Source organism: Dendrobates tinctorius, unplaced genomic scaffold, assembly GCF_039654945.1.
Source record: "Dendrobates tinctorius isolate UK_male_01 unplaced genomic scaffold, ASM3965494v1 ptg000296l, whole genome shotgun sequence".
Classification (NCBI taxonomy): domain Eukaryota; kingdom Metazoa; phylum Chordata; class Amphibia; order Anura; family Dendrobatidae; genus Dendrobates; species Dendrobates tinctorius.
This window is the reverse complement of record NW_027361963.1, coordinates 3918866-3936141: the sequence shown is the minus strand read 5'-3', so window position 1 is coordinate 3936141 and position 17276 is coordinate 3918866. Positions and strand designations below refer to the sequence as shown.

Genomic DNA, 17276 nt, shown 5'->3' with positions numbered 1-17276 from the left:
CTGTATTACCCCTAACTGCACCCCCTCCCCCTGTATCACCCCTGACTGCGCCACCTCCCCCTGTATCACCCCTGACTGCGCCACCTCCCCCTGTATCACCACTGACTGCCTGTGTACCCTTCCCCTGTATCAACCCTGGCAGTGCCACTTCCCTCTGTATCACCCTTACTGAGCCCCTCTACCCCTGTATTACCCCTGACTGTGCCACCTCCCCCTGTATCACCCCTGACTGACTACGCCCCCTCCTGTATCACTCCTGACTGACTGTGTCACCTCCTCCTGTATTACCCCTGACTGCGTTCTCCCCCTGTATCACCCCTGACTGACTGCGTCCTCCCCCTGTATCACTCCTGACTGACTGTGCCCCCTCCCCCTGTATCACCCCTGACTGACTGTGCCCCCTCCCCCTGATTGAACCCATCTCCCTCTTTATCACCTGTGACTAAAACTTTTCTTCCCCTACTACTAACAAAATGAGGCGCTTCATAAAAAGTTATGGCCTTATAGGTGGCAGAGAGATTTCTGTAAAAAGTGTATGGGGGGATGTGAGGGAAAGCTCTTTCGATATTACTCCAGTGTCATCCATAAGTGATCTAGGACCCCCACCACTAGAAGTGGGGGCATTCACATAATACTGCAGAAATCACACCGCAAATTAACAGCAGAAATATTCACACACACAGATTGTGCAGATATTGCTGCGTGTACCACTAATGTAATGTCGCACCTTTACCACTGGCCTGATTCTTTGTACTGCAAAGCATGAACTCGATGGTGAATGTTACATCTGCATCGGTCAATTGCCGCCGTGGTTTTTCCCAGAGTTTAGATGAGATGTCATAAAATCCCCTCCACTACACTGTTGCTATAACACATTGGCCTAGGGGTTAATAATCACCAGGGAACATTTATCATTGAGTTTGAACCAAAATGTGGGCGCCAACCCCTGCTACATCACTAAGACGTGTACTACCTTATGTTACGCCCTGATATTAGCGTGTTATATCGCACAATTGGTGGTCTTGTAGTTATTTCCGTATAGCTACATCGTGGGCCCAAGGTGCTCCAGTCCGACGCTGTCTAGGATGAAGGGATTATCCACATCTGGCGATGCAGAACTGGTGCCCTAGCAAAATGGGTTATTAGAGAGGTAAAGGCCCTGGAGACCTCCTCGGACCACTGCTTCAGGTTAGCTCCCTTCTTGGTTAGGGCTACCAAAGGAGCTGCTAGAGGGTAGAAGTGAGGTATAAACTGGTGGTAAAAAATTCATGAATCCCAAAACCGCTTTAGGGGAACGTAGCTCCTGCCAGTTCAACACCGCCTCCAGCTTAGCAGGGTCCATAGCTAACCCCTTGACTGAAATGATGTATCCCAGAAATGGCAAGGACTCTTGCTCAAACACACATTTCTCTAACTTGGCAAAAAGGGAATTAGTGCGAAGAAGCTCAAAAACCTTACAGACATCCTTACGGCGAGTATCTACATCTGGGGAATAGATGAGGATGTCGTCCAGATATACCACCACAGATGTAGACAACAGATGTCATTTATGAAGTCCTGGAAGACTGCGGGGGCATTACAGAGACCGAATGTCATAACCAAGTACTCATGATGACCTTCCCAGGTATTAAAGGCGGTCTTCCATTCATCCCCCTTCACGTATACGAATAAGGTTGTAAGCCCCACGCAAGTCCAACTTTGTAAATATCCTAGCACCCTGCAACCTATCAAAGAGCTCGGACAGCAGAGGCAAAGAATATTTGTTCTTTATGGTAATGGCATTCAAACCCCTATAATCTACGCAGGAACGTAGCACTCCGTTCTTTTTCTGGACGAAGAAAAAACCCGCCCTGGCCGGGGAAACAGACTTCCTAATAAACCCAATAAAAAGCAAAGGCAATAATGCGGCACTCATCGGATTGCTGTGTGACCAGGCCTTTATTGTATCAACAAAGGTATAGACGAGATATTAAGGTTGGGCAGGTGTGCAGAGGTATGTGGGGAACACAGGTGGACAACGGCCGTTTCGCGTGCTTGAGTCCTCAACGGGTCCAAAGTCACTTGGACCCGTTGACGTGTCAAGCACGTGAAACGGCCGGCTGTCTGTGTTCCCCGCATGCCTGTGCACACCTGCCCGACCTTAATACCTTGTCTATACCTTTGATGGTATAATAAAGGACTCTGGTCACACAGCAATCCGGTGAGTGCCTCATTATTGCCTTTGCTTTTTATTGAGCATATGAGTATTTTTTCATGCTGAGCACCTTATACCGGCTGCAGATTACCGATAATCATCAATCAGGATCTCATCTGGATATGAAAATTGAGTATTGCCTTGGTGCCGTTCACTTGTCATCATTTTTTTGGTTCCTAATAAACCCCCTCTCCAAGTTCTCCCTGATGTATTCAGACATCGCCTCAGTCTCCGAGAGCGACAAAGGATATACACGTCCACGAGTAGGCTCTGCCCCAGGAATGAGGTCTATAGGGCAATCGTAGGTGCAATGAGGAACTCGAGTCTGCGGCTTTTTTAGAGAACACGTCCGCATATTGCCAATAATGAATGTTTAGGTAAAGGAGTTAGATCAGCCGTGTCCTCAGACGACCCATTCTGAACTTGATCCCTCAAACATTATCCCTCGCACGATCTACTGCATCTCATAATACGATACGATACACTTTATTGATCCCGAGGGAAATTATGGTATCAGCAGCGTTACAACAGCATTACAAACAAAACATTAAGAACAGCATTAATACATTACAATACAGACAGCATTACATAGAGTAATTAGTAGATACAGATCCTGCGCATGACTAACCACAATACGTAACAAACAAAGGTACACAAGTCTCTGATCCTTTACATTAGTGCGTCGGCCCTAGGTCGTAGCCATCTTTCACCCTTAGTGAATTGTTATACATCCCCATAGCAGTAGGCACAAACGATTCCCTGAATTTCTCCTTTTTGCACCTTAGTAGGATTAGACGGCTGCTGAATGTGCTCTTCTGCTTCCAGAACAGCTCGTATAGTGGGTGTGTATTATTGTTCATTATAGCCCTGCACTTCTTCTGAATCCTATCCTCCACGACCTCCTCAAAAGATGGAGGCCAACAGCCGCACTTGCCTTCTTGATAAGTTTGTTGAGCTTATTGGCGTCAGCTACACGCACACCACTGCCCTAGCAAATGATAGCAAAAAAGATGGCACTTGCTACAACGGACTGGTAGAACATTTCCAGCATTTTACTGCACACATTGAACGACCCGAGCTTCCGCAGAAAGTACAGTCTGCTCATTCCCTTCTTGTGAGCCTTCTCTGTATGACAACTCCAATCAAATTTGCTGTCAAGGTGAACCCCCAAATATTTGTAGCTCTCAACCATCTCCACCTCCTGGCCAGCAATAGTGATCGGTAAGTAGTCATCTTTTTTTCCTTCTATAACTCACCACCATCTCCTTAGTTTTCTTTACATTTAGTTCTAGACAGTTAGTCTGGCACCAATCCACAAAGTCAGAAACCACTCTTCTATTTTCCTCCTCACCCCGATCCCCCACAATACCCCCTACAATCACTGAGTCATCTGAGAATTTTTGGAGGTGACAGAGATCTGATTTATACTGGAAGTCAGCTGTATACAATGTGAAGAGGAAGGGCGACAGCACTGTGCCCTGAGGGGCTCCCACACTGATCCGTACACTGCCAGATACCACCTCACCCATCCTTACAAACAGCTTCCAGTTGCGCAACTGATGAGGTGAATTGTGACGCAACCAAGGTATGCCCAAAAGCACCTCATCAATACCCTCTGGGATAACTAAAAAGGAGATGATCTGCTGATGTTTTGGAGCCATCTTGAGGGTAAGGCCGGGATCACACATGTGAGAAACTCGACGAGTCTCGCATGTTATTACCTGGCACTGCCGCCGGCACTCTTACAGGAACGTGCGGCTGCATGTATTTCTATGCAGCCACGTGCTCCGGTCTGAGTGTCGGCGGCAGTGCCGGGTATTAACATGCGAGACTCGTCCGAGTTTCTCGCATGTGTGATCTCGGCCTTGGAGGTATTGTCTGATGGGTAATTTGAGTTGGAAGAACTGAGCCATTTACCACCCGGATGGTGACTGGCTTCAGGAGCGTAACTAATTGGCGTCATGGCCTGCATGCCTACAAACAAAGCATGTTGGCCGGGATTGTGCAGGATGGGGTCTCAACTCCGCCTGAAAGACCTCCATGGGCTCCACTAGATGACTCGTTTGGGCCGGAGATTCCAAAGGATTGGTAAAGTTTGGGGCTAACCGAATCCTTGGTCTACTCTGGGCTTGCTCCAACCTTCGTTCAGTGTACCAAAGGTCAATGTGAGTGGACACTGATATTAAGTCCTCCAGAGTAGCTGGAATCTCCTTAGAGGCCAGAGCATAATTTACGTGACCGGCAAGGCCCCTCCAAAATATGCGTTTCAAGACCTTATCCGACCATTCCAACTCGGAGGCTAAGGTACGGAATTGGATAGCAAACTGGCTGGCCGTGGATGAGCCCTGGGACAACGCCAAGAGTTGGAGTGCAGCGTCGTGAGTAACCTGAGGTCCCAGAAAAACCTGTTTCAGAGCGTCCAAAACGCAAGGGGCGCTCTGAACCACCAGGTCATTACGTTCCCATAACGTTGTAGCCCACTCCAATGCTCTGTCAATAGGGATATCACAAATTCCACCTTAGCTCGCTCTGAGAGGATGCATGAGGCCAGTGGCTCCAGCTGAATTGAGCACTGATTCACGAACCCCCTGCAAGCCTTACTTTTCCACGACAAGGTAGAGGAAGTCGTGAAAGAGACAGGACGGGAGTCAGAGCAGAAAATCTAGCAACGGCTTAGCTGGCTGCCTGCGTCGCTACTGCGGTTAGATCCGTAGCAGAGGTCTCGTGCTTAAGTGTGGACAATCTGCCCTCCAGCTGCTGGATGTATCGCTGGACACGCTGCTCATCCGCCATCACTAGCCAGACCCTGGTGCTGGTGTACGGTTAGGGTTGGCAGATTATTATTATTTATATAGCAACATTGATTCCATGGTGCTGTACATGAGAAGGGGTTACATACAACTTACAGATATCACTTACAGTAAGCAAACTAACAATAACAGACTGATACAGTGGGGAGAGGACCCTGCCCTTTCGGGCTTACATGCTACAGGATGGTGGGGAAGGAGGCAGTAGGTTGGTGGGTTGCAGCAGTTCCGGTGTTGGTTGAGGAAGTAGCTCCAGTAGTGGTGAGGAGGCAGTGGGGTCATTGCAGGCTGTAGGCTTTCTTGAAGAGGTGGGTTTTCAGGTTTCGTCTGAAGGATCCAAATGTGGTTGATAGTCGGACATGTTGGGGCAAAGAATTCCAGAGGATAGGGGCTATTCGGGAGAAGTCTTGGAGGCGGTTGGTTGAGGAGTGAATAAGTGTGGAGGAGAGAAGGAGGTCTTGGGAGGACCGGCGCTTACGTGAGGGAAGGTATCGGGAGATTAGTTCAGAGACATATGGGGAGACAGGTTATAGATGGCCTTGTAGGTTAGTATTAGTAATTTGAATTGGATATGCTGAGGGAATGGAAGTGAAGAGATTTGCAGAGGGGAGAAGCGGAGGAGTAGCGAGGAGAGATGAATTAGTCAGGCAGCAGAGTTAAGGATGTACTGGAGTGGTGTGAGGGTGTTAGCAGAGAGACCACAGAAAAGGATGTTGCAGTAGTCGAGGCGAGAGATGATGAGGGCATGCACAAGCATTTTAGTAGATTGAGGGTTGAGGAAAGGATGGATTCTTGAAATATTTTTGAGCTGGAGGCGACAGGAGGTAGAAAGAGCTTGGATGTGCAGTTTGATGGACAGGGCAGAGTCAAAGGTTACTCCGAGGCAGCGGACTTCCAGTATTGGGGAAAGCATGATGTCATTAATTGTGATAGGTCAGGTAAGGAAGATCTGTGAGGTGGAGGAAAGATGATGAGTTCAGATTTGTCCACATTGAGTTTGAGGAAGCGAGGGGAGAAGAAGGAGGATATGGCTGATGGACACTGAATAAAATAATAGAGCGCAATAGCAACCCAGGGTCCACCGTGCAGAGATGAAAAACTGCTGCTAGTGTGAATAATGGAGGAGCACACGGCGAACGAATGCTCGTACACACAGAGTTAACACCACTCAGTATGGACGAAATGCTGAGTTCCAAGCTCTGATACTCCACAGAGAGGAACAGTACAAACGAGCATTATGTGCAAGGCCCTGTTAAACAAGACAAAGCACATGGACTGAACTTGCTCTGCAACAGCACAGTGTCAATTGCACACGATAACGAAACAGGTGCTGAATATAGAACCCTGACTATTGGTTGGACATGCTCTGGAAACTTCAGATGCTATGCCAAGCGCCTAATTGCCTCCACTGATGCTAGCTGCTTACCTACTAGTTCAGTCCCAAGGCTAGACAGGCGAATAGCAAATGCAGGCAGAGTGGTAGTCTCCACTCACATAACCACACATAAATGACACTAGCACACCGGCGTGCACCGCTGAGGACTTTTTATACACAAGGCTCCACCCCAAACACGCGAGACATCGCACGCGGGCCTTTCCGGAGCTGCCACATCACCCCTGCAGTAAGTGTCCGACCACCAATGAGAAGACGCCACATCACGGACATGCTCAGTAAGACAATCTCCAGACTTGGGCTCCAGAGTGCCAGACTGCTCCTGTATATCGCTAGTTACAAAGAACTTGGCTGGGGAGCCTGCAGTAACCAACTGTATACCATGAGCCTGAGCTAGATGCTGGGACTTAAGTCTATGCTGAGCAGCGGCCGAGCCCGAATGGGATACTGCAGAGGCAGACAAGGCTTGGAATCTACGCCGTGCAGCGGGAGAATCCTGATACCCTACATCAGGTCGGTGCGATTACAGTGATACTCCGTCTGGCCTCTGTTCAGCGATTGTGGCGGGCCGCATTTTTATGCACTGTGAGACAGTAAGGGGGATCATATGCGAAGGTCGATACAGTGGGGGGGGGGGGAGTATTTAGTCAGCCACCAATTATGCCAGTTCTCCCATTTAAAAAGAGAAGAGGCCTGTAATTGACATAGGTAGACCACAACTATGAGAGTCAAAATGAGACAACAAATCCAGAAAAACACCTTGTCTGATTTGGCAAGATTTATTTTGCAAATTATAGTGGAAAATAAGTATTTGGTCACCTAAGAACATGCAAGATTTCTGGCTCTCATAGACGTGTAACTTCTTCTTTAAGAGGCTCCTCTGTCCTCCACTCTTTACCTGTAGTAAAGGCACCTGTTTGAACTTATCGGTATAAAAGACACCTGTCCTCAACCTCAAACAGTTAAGCTCCACTATTGTGAAGACCAAAAAGCTGTCGAAGGACACCAGAAAGACCTTTGCTTTGAACTTTTCTGTGGTCCCTGCCTATCTGTTGCACTGCACCAGCTGCACTACATATTAGGCCAGCAATGCTGCAGCCCAAGCCTGCCGACAAGATAGTAGAGCTTTTAAGGTAGTTGGTCCTCACTCAGCAACGGCAGCAGGAGCACGAATAACCTGTTGATGCAGCAGAATGCGGCTTTGCTATAGGCGGCCCCACCAGCGACCCCAGTGCTTGCGGAGGCTCAGTAAAAAGTCCGGTTAGTGCTGAGGAAGATGAGTCCTGAGGATGACATGGAAGTCTTCCTGACCATGTTCGAGCGCACAGCAGAGCGGAAGAGCTTGCCGTTTTACCAGTGGGCTGAAGTGGTGGCCCCCTTACTGACAGGAGATGCCCAGAAAGCCTACTTTGACCTCTGTCGGGACAATGCCCTGGACTGTGGGAAGCTGAAAGGTGAGATCCTTGCCTGAATGGGGGTTGACACATGTACGTACGCAACGGGTGTTCCAAAAGTCCTTTGTGGAGTCTCGCCCCATCAGGTCTCAGGCATATGACTTGCTGCTGTTGGTAAAAAAAAATGGCTTCAGCCTGAGGCCTTAACCCCTTACCAGATGGTGGAGAGGGTGGTGGTTGACCGGCTAGTAATAACTCTGCCAGCCGCTATTCAGCATTGGGTGGGCCAAGGGGATCCCGGCACGCTAGACCAGGTGGACAGCCTGATTGAGCGGTATACGGCCACTCAGGACTTCATACGGGACTCTGCTCCACTGTGGTTATCACGTTGAACCCCGCCACCCCAGGAGCCTGGGAAAGGTGCAATACCCTCTGCTGGGGCCAATCAGGACCGAGCCCATACAGAGAGGGTGCCCCGGAGTGAGAGTGACAAGAGACCAGGTTCCCCTAAATTGGCCCCAAGGTCCAGTCATGCCACAGCTATTAAGTGTTGGCGGTGCCAAGGGCCAGGACATGTAGCTGCCATCTGCCCTGACAACTGAACCTATGGACTGCGGGTATACTCGCCCTATGTTGATGTGTGCCCAGGCTGTTTTCACTTAGGATCCATTCGTTCCAGCGGGTGAACTGCATCTGTGCCAGGTGCGCATCAATGGACACTTGGCCAAGGCTGTCCTGGACTCGGGGAGCCTAGTGACACTTATGCATGGGTCATTAATCTTGGGTTTAGATTCCCCTGGGGCTGGATGTTGTGTGAACATGGTGTACTTCGCGATTACCCAACAGTGGAGGTCTTGTTTGTTACGCCCTGCGGGGAGATTAAACGTGGGAGTAGTGAAGACCCTTCCTTATGGGGCTGTCCTGGGAAGAGATTTGCCCATCTTCAGGTCTCTGGAAAAATAAAATGAATCCTCCAAGGGTAAATGTTCCAGGTGCAGAACCCAAAGATCCCAAGTCAGTGATGCCTGCCACAGGGATCACCAACCTAGGGACAGAGTGTAACGACGATAGGTTTCCCCTAGAGGCATTGGCAGAAGAGGTCGAGGAGACCCCATCGATCCCTCAGCTGGAAGTGTCCGCTGGTACATTTGGGACAGCTCAGCTCCAGGATCCCACTCTGACTTGGGCACGGGAAAGAATAATTGAGGTAAATGGGGTGGCTCAGCAACTGGGTGCTGAGATGGTGTTCCCACATACTGTATGGTGATCAACTAGGAGTTACTATACAGAGTTGCTAAAATCCGGGAAGAGGTGGTAGAACAACTATTGGTGCCCCAGTCCTACCGTTGGGCGATGCTCAAATGGCTCACACCGATATGCTGGGAGGGCACTTGGGGGCCAAAAAGACGCAAGAGCGTATATTGCAGCAGTTTTTTTTTTTGCCTGGGTCTACGATGAGGTTCTGTGAAATGGGTTCTGAGTGCCAACTAACCTCACCCACCGCAAACTACCGGAATCCGTTGGTATTTAAACCCATTATAGGGGTACGTTTCAAGCGGATTGCGATGGATCTGGTAGGGACAATTGTAAAATCCGCCCGGGGCCACCAACACATATTAGTGGTCGTAGACTACACCACCCGGTACACGGAGGCCATTCCGCTTTGGCACACCTCAGCTAAGCTTATTGCCCGGGAGTTGTTTGCCATGTTCTGTCGCCTTGGGCTAACGAAGGAGATCCTTACTGATCAGTGGACTGCTTTTTGTGTCCAAGGTGATGAAGGAACTGTGCAAACTTCTCAAAATAAAGCAGTAGCTCACATCGGCATATCACCCCCAGACCGAAGGAGTAGAGAACTTCAACAAAACCCTCAAGTCCATGTTGAAGAAGGTAGTTTTCAAGGATGGAAGGGATTGGGACATGTTGCCCTACTGGATGTTCGCGAGGTACTGCAGACTTCCACGGGATTTTCACCCTTTGAGCTACTGTATGACAGGCATCCTAGGGGTCTGCTGATGAAGCCAAAAAGACGTGGGAACAGGAACCAAACAACATAAGAGTGTAATTGAGCACGTGGCCAATATTCAGGACCTGATTGCAGCGGTCATGCCTAAAGTAAAATAGCATTTGATGGATTCTCAGGCAGCGCAGAGCCGCGTATATAACAAAAAGGCCATACACTCCTTTAAAGCAGGAGATCGGTTTTAGTCTTGGTACCCACCGCCAAGAGCAAGCTTATGGCCAAGTGGCAAGGTCCATATGAAGTTCGGGAAAAAGTGGGGGAAGTGAATTTACCAAGTTTGTCAACCCGGGAAAAAAACCCCGAACAGTTGTATCAGATCGATTTGTTGAAAGCGTGAAAGGACTGGGAATATATGCTTACGGATGCAACTCCAGACATATCATCTGGGGACCCTCCAATATCGGCCCAGACAGAGGCCGAGAGAGAGGTAAAGATAGGAGACACTCTCTTGAAACAGCAGCGTCAAGAGGTGCAGAAATTAGTACAAGAGAATAAGGATGTATTCTCGAAACTACCCGGTCATACCTCTGTCATTCAGCATGACTGTGTCATCGAGCCTCATGTAAGGGTGTGAATGAAACCATACCGTGTGCCCGAGGCCCAGAGAAAAGCCATTGCGAGTGAGGTAAGACAAATGCCCCAGCTAGGAGTAATTGAGGAGTCCTGGAGTGACTGGGCTAGCACCAGTGTGCTAATCCCGAAGCTGGATGGATCATTACGGTTCTGTTATGACTTCCGTAAATTGAATGAGGTGTCGAAGTTTGACCTTTATCCAATGCCCCAGGTGGACGAGTTGATCGAGTGACTAGGGCAGGCCGAGTACTTTACCACACTTGATATGACCATGGGTTACTGGCAGGTACCTCTCACGGAGTCAGCAAAAGAGAAGACCGCCTACATAACACCGGAAGGTCTTTACCATTATGTCGTCTTGCCCTTTGGACTACATAGGGCACCAGCCACATTCCAGAGGCTGATGGACATAGTGCTAGAACCCCATCGGAAGTATACGTCAGCATATATGGATTACATCATCATCTTTAGTATTGTACTGACTGGCATACCCACTTGTCCCGGGTACAAACTCTAGTGAATTCGCTCAGATTCGCATGCTTGATGGCGAGTCCCAAGAAATGTACAGTAGGGCTCGAGGAAGTCCAGTACTTAGGATACGTGATCGGCCGTGGGGTTATCAAACCCCAAATAAAATCGAGGCCATACAGAACTGGCCCCAACTTGTTACCACCAAACAGGTGAGAGCATTTCTCGGCATTGTTGGGTATTACTGGAGGTTTATACCTAATTTCTCTGGGAGAACAAAACTCCTAACCAATCTTCTAAAGGGAAAGAAATCGGTAATGGTGCGGTGGAAGCCTCAAGCAGAGGAAGCCTACCAGTCTATGAAGGAGACGCTGTGCGGACAGCCTATTTTCATCAGCCCCAACTCCAAAAGTGTCTTCGTCATGTAGACGGATGCCTCTAACGTTGGCCTAGGAGCAGTCCTGTCGCAGGAGATGAACGGTGAGGAACATCCGGTCACCTACCTTTGTAGGAAACTCACCCCGGCTGAGAAAAATTATAGCATAGTGGTGAAAGGAGTGCCTGGCCAGTAAGTGGGCCTTGGAGTCCCTAGGCTATTATTTGCTTGGTCAACCATTTCGCTTGGTGTAAGATCATTCACCCTTGGTCTGGATGAGAAATGCCAAGGAGAGGAATGCTCGGGTAACCAAATGGTTCCTGTCTCTGCAAAATGTCAATTTCACCGTGGAACACCATGCAGGGAAGGCGCAAGGGAATGCGGGTGCCCTGTCCCAGGCACCCTGTATGGTGACACATGTTCAACCCCACAAGTTTGAACAGAGGGGGAAAATGTGAGACACTGAGGGGGATCATATTTGAGGGTCAATAGGTGTCCCCCAGGATGCGGACGGAGTCTTATTAAACACGCTGGAGTGCCTTGTGTTCACAGCAGGACACCTGTGAGTCACAAGGCAAAGTAAAAGAGTGTATTGGGTCCAAGTAGTGACTCAGTCAGGTTTTTAGGAAAACCTGTTAAGGGCTTTTATTTGTAGAGGGATTTGCAGGTTTGGTAGTGGGGTGAATCCCTCTCTCCAGCCCGGCTTTTGGAAGTGGCTCTATGGCTACGATTCCATTTAACTGTCAGTTTTTGCCTTGGTTGTGTCAACTTGGAGTTTGCAAGCTGCAGGGCTGGTGTCTGTGCAACCCAGGACTGTGTGAAGATAACAGAACCAGGCAACTCAAGGCAGCTGATGCACCCAAAAGAAACGGTAGTGCCATCATCCACGGCAACGGGTTTGGAGTTCTGGACTGTGTTTACGGTGACCCAGCTGTGATCCGGAGGACATCACTCCTGTGTGTGAGTTTTTAGACATTAAAGACATTTGCTTGGAACTTTTCTGTAGTCCCTGCCTATCTTTTGCACTGCACCAACCCCGCTGCACTACAGCACGCTTAAAAAGATGGACACCATTGGATCACAGGTCAGACAGTGTACACAGTGCCTTCATCTGCCTCATTATGGGGAATCTTCGACTGGGGGTTTCATCTGAATCACACATTTCAGAGATTTACACGGACACCCCGATGTAAGCGCTCTGCGTAGAGTGCAGGATAGATGTGAGCCGAGCCTTACTTCAATCTTTGGTAAGCAGAATTAACAAATTAACAGCAGGTGAAGAATTGGTTTTATTTATTTTTTATGCTGTTCTTTGTACGGTATTAGCGAATAGACGACTTTATTCTTCGGGTCGGTGCAATTACAGCGATACCAGATTTATATCTGGTTTTTATGTCTGGCTTCTGCCGAAATCTAAAAGACACTTTTTGTTGCTAAATAAAGTTTTTGTATAACCATATTTGGTGCGCTATAATCTTCCTATATTTCTGCCGACAGTCATGTGAGGGTTTGTTTTCTGCAGGACGACCTGACGTTTATATTGGTACCATTTTTGAGCACATGACATTTTCTGTTCGCTTTCTATTCTGATTTTTTGGGAATTTGAATGAACACAAAAACAGCAATTTAGGAACTGTTCTTTTAGTTTTTTATTTTTTCTCTCTTTTATGGGTCAGTAACATTACGGCGATACGACATTTATAAATTTTTTTTTACAAATTTATACAATTAAATTATTTTATAGTAAACATAATAGTTTTTGCATCGCTTTATTCTGAGAGCTATACGTATGTTATTTCTTCACTGATGGAGCTGTATGGCAGCTTGTTTTTTTGCGGGACAAGATGACTTTTTAGCGATAACATTCTTATTTACATGTCTTTTTGATCTTGTTTTATTCCACTTTCCGTTCAGTGATATGATGATAAAGCATTGTTTTTGCTCTTTTTTTTTTTCTACAGTATTCACTGAAGGGGTTAATAATTGTGACATTTTTATAGGTTGGGTCGTTCTGGACACTTCAATGCCAAATATGTGTACTTTATTTGTTTTTACATAAATATTGTCATGTTTTTTCATTAATTTTGTGATTTATTTTACTTTTTTTACTTAGTCCTTCTATGAGACCTTAACTTATTAATCTGATTGCAGATATCATGCATTACACTGCACATGTACTGACTGCATTGACAGAAGCCTCTTAGACTGTGCTCCTGGCATGGTCTAAACAGCCTGTCACTGGCAGATCTCAAGTTGCCATGACAATCTCGGGTTGCCATGACAACCATTCGGCCCTCTCCCGGGCTCCTAAATGTTGCAATCAATATTAATTTATCGCTGCATTTAGGGTCTTAAAATGTGGAGCTTTCTCCAACTCCTCTGTGGTTCCATCCCTGGTGGAGACAAAACTTGGAGTCATTGTGTTTCTTAGTACAACTCCTCAATCTGACTGATGAGGGTCTTCACTGTCCCTCTCCTCAGGGTCCTCATCCTCCGGGTGCAGAGCAGAGAGCATTAGGCTTTGGCTTCACTGATTGTCACTTTATACTTGGGGCCACAATGCGCTGGGACCTCGGTACCGATGGTGAGGACCACAACAATGTAATTTAGTCCCTGATACATAAACCTAGAATTACCACTTCTGAGAGACGTGTCTCATACAGTGGGTACAGAAAGTATTCGGACCCCTTTAACTTTTCCCCTCTGTTTCATTGCAGCCATTTGGTAAATTCAAAAAAGTTCATTTTTTTCTCATTAATGTACACTCTGCACCCCATCTTGACTGAAAAACAAACCAAGAAATGTAGGAATACTTGCAAATTTGTTAAAAAAGAAAAACTGAAATATCACATGGTCATAAGTGTTCAGACCCTTTGCTCAGACACTCATATTTAAGTCACATGCTGTCCATTTCCTTGTGATCCTCCTTGAGATGGTTCTACTCCTTCATTGGAGTCCAGCTGTTGTTTAATTAAACTGATAGGACTTGATATTTTAAAGGTGCACACCTGTCTATATAAGACCTCACAGCTCACAGTGCATGTCACGCCAAATGAGAATCATGAGGTCAAAGGAACTGGCCAAGGAGCTCAGAGACAGAATTGTGGCAAGGCACAGATCTAGCCAAGGTTACAAAAGAATTTCTGCAGTACTCAAGGTTCCTAAGAGCACAGTGGCCTCCATAATCCTTAAATGGAACAAGTTTGGGACCGCCAGAAGTCCTCCTAGACCTGGCCGTCCAGCCAAACTGAGGAATCGTGGGAGAAGAGCCTTGGTAAGAGAGGTAAAGAAGAACCCCAAGATCATTGTGGCTGAGCTCCACAGATGCAGTAGGGAGATGGGAGAAAGTTCCACAAAGTCAACTATCACTGTAGCTCTCCATCAGTCGGGCCCGACGAAAGCCTCTACTCAGTGCAAGACACATGAAAACCTGCATAGAGTTAGCTAAAAAACACATGAAGGACTCCCAGACTTGGAGAAATAAGATTCTCTGGTCTGATGAGACGAAGATAAACCTTTTTGGTGATAATTCTAAGCGTTATGTGTGGGGAAAAAAACAGGCACTGCTCATCACCTGCCCAATACAATGCCAACAGTGAAATGTGGCAGCATCATCAGCTTCAGGGACAGGATGACTGGTTGCAATTGAAGGAAACATGAATGCGGACAAGTATAGGGATATCCTGGATGAATACCTCTTCCAGAGTGCTCTGGACCTCAGACTTGGCCGAAGGTTCACCTTCCAACAAGACAATGACCCTAAGCACACAGCTAAAATAACAAAGGAGTGGCTTCAGGACAACTCTGTGACCATTCTTGACTGGCCAAGCCAGAGTCATGACCTAAACCCAATTGAGAACCGCTGGAGAGACCTGAAAATGGCTGTTCACCATCCAACTTAACGGAACTGGATAGGATCTGCAAGGAAGAATGGCAGAGGATCCCCAAATCCAGGTGTGAAAAACTTGTTGCATCATTTCCAAGAAGACTCATGGCTGTACTAGCTCAAAAGGTGCATCTTCTCAATACAGAGCAAAGGGTCTAAATACTTATGACCATGTGATATTTCTTTTTTTTTTTTTTTTTTTTTAACAAATTTGCAAAAATTTCTACATTTCTGTTTTTTAGTCAAGATGGGATGCAGAGTGTACACTAATGAGAAAAAATGAACTTTTTTGAATTTACCAAATGGCTGCAAAGAAACAAAGAGTGAAAAATTTAATGGGGTCTGAATACTTTCCGTACCCGCTGTATATAGACGATACACGGCAGGTCATGTATTCAGTCTTTGTGTCTCCACAGATGCATCCAGGAGGAGAAATCCACCAGAGAGATGTCCCCGTCCTCTGTGTCCCCAGGACTGTCCAGAGGAGAATTACAACATCCTGGAGGATTATCAGGTAGACGACACTGAAGTCCCCACAACATCTGACCATGAAGTGATGGGACCTGAGCTCATCTTACATTTTTCTTTTTAGGGTGAAGATCTGATTAAGATTGAGGTTATACATGGAGCAGAAGAGGCGATCGCAATATGGGCTGATCAGCAGGGTGAGCAGGGGAGACTCATGTCTGATCTGTGGTCACCTACTGTAACGAATGGAAGCGGAGGCAGAGATGGTGAAGTTCACATTCGTTTTTATTTTTTAAGTGGAACATCGGGACCATGGTCTGGGGGGCTCTGAAGGGGGCGTGACTAGTGAGCCCCGGGTACCCGTAGTAAAGCCCCTCAGGCAGGGCCAGAATGTAATACCCCGAGGACACAGGTGCCACCTCCAGTTAGACCCCGAACACGTGGCGGCTGTCCCAGCGGGACCAAAAGGGATAACAAAGATTACATAGAATCGTAGAGTTGGAAGGGACCTCCTGGGCCATCTGGTCCAACCCCCTGCTCAAAGCAGGATTTGCTAAATCATCCCAGTCAGATGTCTGTCCAGCCTCTGTTTGAAGACTTCCATTGAAGGAGAATTCACCACTTCTCGTGGCAGCCTGTTCCACTCATTGATCACTCTAACTGTCAAAAAGTTTTTTCTAATATCTAATCTGTGTCTCCTCCCAATCAGTTTCATCCCATTGCTTCTAGTCTTTCCTTGTGCAAATGAGAATAAAGATGATCCTTCTACAATGTGACAGCCCTTTAGATATTTGTAAACAGCTATTAAGTCTCCTCTCAGTCTTCTCTTTTGCAAACTAAACATTCCCAAATCCTGCAACCTTTCCTCATAAGACAGGATTTGCAGACCGGTCACCATTCTGGTCGCTCTTTTCTGAACTTGCTCCAGTTTGTTGATGTCTTTTTTAAAATGTGGTGCCCAAAACTGGACACAACATTCCAGATGAGGTCTGACCAAAGAGGAGTAGAGGGAAATATTGACTTCACGTGATCTAGACCGTATGCTTCTGTTAATACATCCTAGAATTGCATTTGCCTTTTTTGCTGCTGCATCACACTGTTGACTCATATTCAGTCTGTGATCTATTAGTTTAACCAAGTCTTTTTCACATGTGCTGTTGCTTAGCCCTATTCCTCCCATTCTGTATATGCTTTTTTCATTTTTATTGCCCAAATGTAGTACTTTGCATTTTTCCCTGTTAAAAACCATTCTGTTAGTTGCTGCCTACTGCTCCAGTTTATTTATATCTTTTTGAATCCTCTTTCTCTTTTCTAGTACTAGCTATCCCTCCTAGTTTTGTGTCATCAGAAAATTTAATCAGTTTACCCTCAATTCCTTCATCTAAATCGTTGATAAAGATGTTGAACAATACAGGGCCCAGGACAGAGCCCTGTGGTACCCCACTTGAGACATTCTTCCAACTGGATGTGCAGCCATTTACGACCACTCTTTGGGTCCGAACACTAAGCCAGTTATGAATCCACCTTACCGTTTCCTTGTCCATTCCATACTTAGTCATTTTTTCAATAAGGATTGTGTGAGATACTTTGTCAAATGCTTTGCTGAAGTCAAGATAAACTATATCTACAGCATTTCCTTGATCCACCCAATCAGTGATTCCGTCATAGAAGGAAATTAAGTTAGTCTGACTTGA

At 46.9% G+C, this 17276-nt stretch overlaps 1 protein-coding gene across 2 annotated transcripts in view; it reads left to right on the top strand.

The window, feature by feature from the left end:
- The window catches only part of LOC141073066 (uncharacterized), a 296352-nt gene that overhangs the window by 127222 nt on the left and 151854 nt on the right, over nt 1-17276 (top strand). The window contains exons 4-5 of one of the 2 annotated variants that reach the window (XM_073560385.1): nt 15531-15628; nt 15707-15779. The exons of the other annotated variant lie outside the window; for it this stretch is intronic. Coding sequence (XP_073416486.1) covers nt 15531-15628; nt 15707-15779 — 171 coding nt within the window. The remainder of the gene's footprint in view (nt 1-15530; nt 15629-15706; nt 15780-17276) is intronic. 2 annotated transcript variants of the gene reach the window in all.